Source organism: Anneissia japonica, unplaced genomic scaffold (genome assembly GCF_011630105.1).
Source record: "Anneissia japonica isolate Jap-2015-1 unplaced genomic scaffold, ASM1163010v1 scaffold376_len1572418_cov194, whole genome shotgun sequence".
In the NCBI taxonomy this organism is placed as follows: Eukaryota; Metazoa; Echinodermata; class Crinoidea; order Comatulida; family Comatulidae; genus Anneissia; species Anneissia japonica.
Window position 1 is genome coordinate 13,479 of NW_022741166.1, and position 5,104 is coordinate 18,582.

At 33.4% G+C, this 5,104-nt stretch overlaps 1 protein-coding gene across 2 annotated transcripts in view; it reads left to right on the forward strand.

Annotated features, from left to right (window-relative positions):
* Nucleotides 1-2,720, forward strand: part of LOC117118629 (caspase-8-like) — a 14,361-nt gene extending 11,641 nt beyond the window's left edge. For both annotated transcript variants that reach the window (XM_033263276.1, XM_033263275.1), the window contains one exon: nucleotides 1,718-2,720. In XM_033263276.1, the coding sequence (XP_033119167.1) occupies nucleotides 1,718-2,331 (614 nt within the window). In that variant the 3' untranslated portion in view covers nucleotides 2,332-2,720. The remainder of the gene's footprint in view (nucleotides 1-1,717) is intronic.
* Nucleotides 2,721-5,104: the final 2,384 nt, after the last annotated feature.

Here is a 5,104-nt window from a genome sequence, read left to right on the forward strand (position 1 = left end):
TTTCTTTGATAAATTGGCTTCTATTCAGTTGAATTTTTTCTACATGATTATTTATATATATTTTTTAAATAAAACCAATTTCTTTTAATTATAAATACATTCCCCTGAATTCGTGATAATTCGTTATCACGCATAAATTTGTGCTAAATGCGTGAAAAATTATGGATCACGCATGTGTTTCTGCAAAATGTGTGTTTCATCCAAAATCACTTTGAAATGCGAGACAGTATGGTAACTATGCTATAGATCGACTACAATGTACCTTAATATTTAATACATTTAAATCAAATTTAGATCAATCTTAATAATGTGACTTTAAAAAGCAGAGAAAAAAAAAAGAAAAAGTAAATAAAGAAAAATTGATCGCCCAAACGCATCAGAAGTTATTTTCGGGCATCTAGAAAACAAAAATTTCTCGAAGATGGTGTTATCTTTTTCGGTCCCGGCCCCTCCCCCTTCGGACATCTGTGGATTCGCCCCTGAATTGGCCTACATGCCAGCAACTAAAGAACATAGGCTATTTATAATGATGTAGCTGGGCATGTATTTTATGGTGATAATTAAAAGATGAAAAATAGTTTGAAAGTTTAACATTGTTCTGTGTATATCATTTGAATTTCTTAAATTTCGAACGAATGACCGCTGATTTTTGTGTAATTATGTACCCACTTTTGTCTTCTAATCGGATTAAAATCTGGCCAAATTTTGGCCGATATCGAAAACAAGTTTGTCCGAATTTGGCCATGAGATGGCGTGTGTTTGGCCGTGAAGACTGTCGACTATCTGGCACCGCGAAGCTAGATTTTCGCGAAGTGCATGTAAACAACACAATTGAGCGATCTAAAAACTACAAAACAGGACAGAAAGGTCCATAAAGTATACATACGTTTTAATGAAAATTAAAACAATATTTTGTTAAATGGAAGAATGCTAGCTAGCGATTATAATAATTTGTTTTTTATCGAAGGTAAATGTAGCTAGGGCCAGGGCCTAGAGAAGCTACCACTTAGATTGCGATAGAACACGCTACTGTACTGGTCGTTGGTTCATACTGGTCGGCTAGGTTAGGTAGTGGAAACTCCATCTAGATGTGTATAAGAGACATTTTTGAACGAATACCACTTGGTACTAGAGGTTCGTAAAATACAGTAGATGTTTTATTAAACAAGCCTTTCGACCGTGTGACGTCGACGGCCTGAAACTGGCTGGCTGTTTATCTGGCTCTAACTTGCCATCGAACGCAATTAGGGGATTATCGTATCATGTTTCAAGACGGGTATATCTAGATAAAGTTCGACGTGAACCAAGCTAATAACAAACAAACTGATTCAGTGAAAGCCAAACTGTTTATCTAGTTAATCTGCTAAGAAGGGCTAATTATTGCTTAGCTCCACCAATGGCTCCACACAGTAGGCCCTATTGATATGTAAATTAATTACTTACTTCCTGTCACTGCTTGGTATTTGTTTTTTGTTTTTTCAATTTACTTGATCTTGAGAATGGTTTCATGATGGACCCGAAACGTCGATCTTTCTTGTCATTAAATTTTGTTTTGAAATTATATAGTAAGCGTCTCTGAATTCATTATTATTGTTATCATGTAAAATGTTGAGACATTTCCTGTTAGATGAGAAGACAATAGAAATGCTAATGTAATTTTATTAAATAATAATAAAAGAAATAGAACTCACACCTATTTGAAATTTCTCATCAACAGATAGTCTAAAGTTTCTATTCAAATATTTGGGATTTCAAGTTATTGTTAGACGAAATGCAACTTCTGAGGACATGAAGCGTCAGGTAGAGGATGTTAGTCGAATGGATCATACAAACTATGATTGTTTTGTTTGCTGTATGTTGTCTCACGGAGACTTGGGAACCATTTTTAGTAGCGATGAAATATCCTGCAAAATATTAGACTTCACCAGTCCATTTCGGCCTCGGTATTGCCCCAGTCTTGCTGGCAAACCAAAGTTATTCTTTCTGCAAGCATGCCAAGGCAGTCGAAAAGCTGAAGATTTTGAACACTTTCAGGTGGATTCCGCAGAGTCTGGTACCGATAACATACCCGATGACGCAGATTTCTTGCTTGGCTATGCCACAGCTCCTGGGAATGTGTCATTCCGCAGTAGGTCTCGAGGTTCTTGGTACATATCAAAGCTGACTAATGCTTTGCAACATTATCACAACACTCATCATATTCTAGATATTCTGACACATGTGAATAATGAGGTGAGCAAAGCCATTGCTAGAGAAAGTGAAGGTACTTATAAGCAGGTGCCAGCCCCTCAATTTACCTTAAGAAAGCAGTTATTCCTCACTAAATTGTGAGTAAATTTTAATAAAGTTAAACTTAATTAAGTCCACTTTGTCTTAACTCGAATAATTTCTAAGTTAATCTTATTTTACATGCCAAATTGTTGTTTCCCATTAAATAACAATCTGTTAGTCGAATTTTATCAAAGTCAAACACTCTTTTAATGCCATTTTGGATTTGACTTAGGCAAGTTCAACTGTATTATAATAATGCGATGGTATTGTTATTGGTTTACAGTCTATGTTAAATTGAACCTTTCTGGAAATATCAATCAAACTTAATAGTTTACCGACAGAAGAGGAGAGGGAATATGCTCTTTTTCCCACAAGCACATGTGTCGAAAAGCATAGGTTTATGCTGTCGTTTTGTGGGAAATTAGCAAAAGTGATCAATATATAAGATGTGTATAAGAGACAGGATATAAAGTATTTATTGAGACAGTATATAAGCAATACAATGAAAAATTTAATTTATATTTAGAAAAAGGCCACCACAAGATATAATGAAACATTTAGATTACATATTCATGAGCCTATTAAATAAAATACTACTATTCAAATACCAACAACATAAAGAAAAAATGATATAATGAAAATTATTTTAAAGCAGTATGTTTATGTGTTGGTTTGAATAAAGAAATGTTAGGGTTGTTTAAACATTAGTAAGACTATTTAGAGAATAGAGAATCATATAGTTAATTTAATCTGTTATGTTTGTAAATTACCTTATTCAATTATGAGCATAAATTTTGTTTTTAAACTGTTATTTATAATTTGATGAAGTAAATATAATTGTATATAATATGTGTAGTTTAATACGAGAAAAGTGTAGGTGATGGTAGTATTGTGATTTAGATAGGATTGTCTTCCATACCTACCAAAATTTTGTTTGTTGTAGTTCTTCTTTGTAGTGAGGCCTCTATTGTCAAATATTACAGTTTCCTGTACTACAAAGATGCATTTGTGTAGTATGGCATATGAGAACTAACAAACATTATCTTGTTCAATTTTCCAGTTTCATTGACTGGAAAAATTTAATTTAAAACAAACTAAATTATGTGAGGTTCTATTCTCCTAACCATCCAAAACATTGTCTATAAGGAGTGTTCATAATTTTATTTTGCTCTTGCAAATGGATTTAAAAAAAAAGAAAGAAAAACCTCCTGGTGTATATTATTTTAATTGCGAATGTGGCCAATGATGTATGGAGTTAAGAAAACATTTTTAAGTGACAGTTCGAGAAGTGAAATACAGTAAGACTTGTCTATTGTTACTTAAAATACTATTTGGAGTGTATTGAGACCTTCATGATTGTAAAATTATAGTCTACAAGCTTTCAAGTAGGTGTAGTAAATAGAAATATACCTGTATTAAAATTGAAAATGCTGAATCATTCAACCCAATGTGGGAACATGTCTGTAATTTTATTCAATGTTTAAAAAAAATTAAAATACATACTGTACCTATTTTTAGGTTTAAACTAGTTACTGAAAATTTAAATCATAATTAAGATTAAGAAGAGATTTTGCAATTTATTATGAGCTTCTCACTCACTTTCAGTATGCTTTGCCCCTTGTGGAACACCAAAACAGAAATCCTTGACAGACCCTTTACAAAAATTCAGCTCACTTCAATTTTAACACACCTTCCCTTAAAAATCTTAGATACAACCACAATGAGGTTGTGGGACTAAAACAAATAAATAATTTTATCCAAAGTTATTGTGATAGGCAAATCTATAATATTGTTATCTAAAGCCACAATTTTGGCACATCTTAAACAATAAGATCTTTCTCCAGGGACCTCAGGCCATCAGTCTGGTGCATTGACCAAGACTCTAGATGGCTGCTTGGTTCAGACCCCATCAGACTTTTTGAACCCTATATAGGGACAATTCTGGAGCCATTGCTGGATACAGCTCAGTTGTGATCAATGAATTCTGATGAGGACACCATAATGCATAACGTTAGTGGTCATAAATTGGTCTATTTTATCAAAACTAATCGCGATGCTTAACATACTAGAGGGCAAGCGAGAGCACTCTCTAGTTATTATAGTTATTATTATTATTAATTTTATTATTATTATTATTATTTATTATTATTTATATGCATTGAAAACAGCACAGATGTAGCCTTAATTCAGTGTTTGCCATTGGTTTGTCATGTGACTGCGGGCTCTATTGAGCATAATATTCCTATTTTTGAATAAAACGTTTCAGAATACAAAATTTAATGTTATTAAGATTTCAGAGAAATAAGTTATAATATAGATACTGTATATCAAATTGTATTAAATTATGTGTATTATAATAAAAGGCCTACTTTAACCTAATTTCTGTCGTGATGGGTGATGTGATGAAGTTCTGACGGCAATGATGATAATGGTGTTGGTAATAATGATGATGATGATGATGATAAAGATTATGATTATTATGAAGATGATGGAATGATGATGAATATGGTGGGGATGATGATGATGAGGGTTATCATGATGTTCTTGGTGATGATGATAATAATATGAAGATGATGATGATACAGTGTTGAGGACAATGTTAGTGATGACAATCAATATGTTTTATGAAACCATCACAATTATAGCATTAAATGGATGGTGAGTCGAATGGCCGAGCGGTTAGCAGGGGCGCCGCAAGCTATAGCCATAATATCGGCGCTGGTTCGAACGGCACGCTCGCCTATGGTTCTGGTGGTAGAAAAAGTCTTCTCGGATAAGGACTATAAACCGTAGGCCCAGTGTATACAATGGCTCGTGTGCACTATAAAGAACC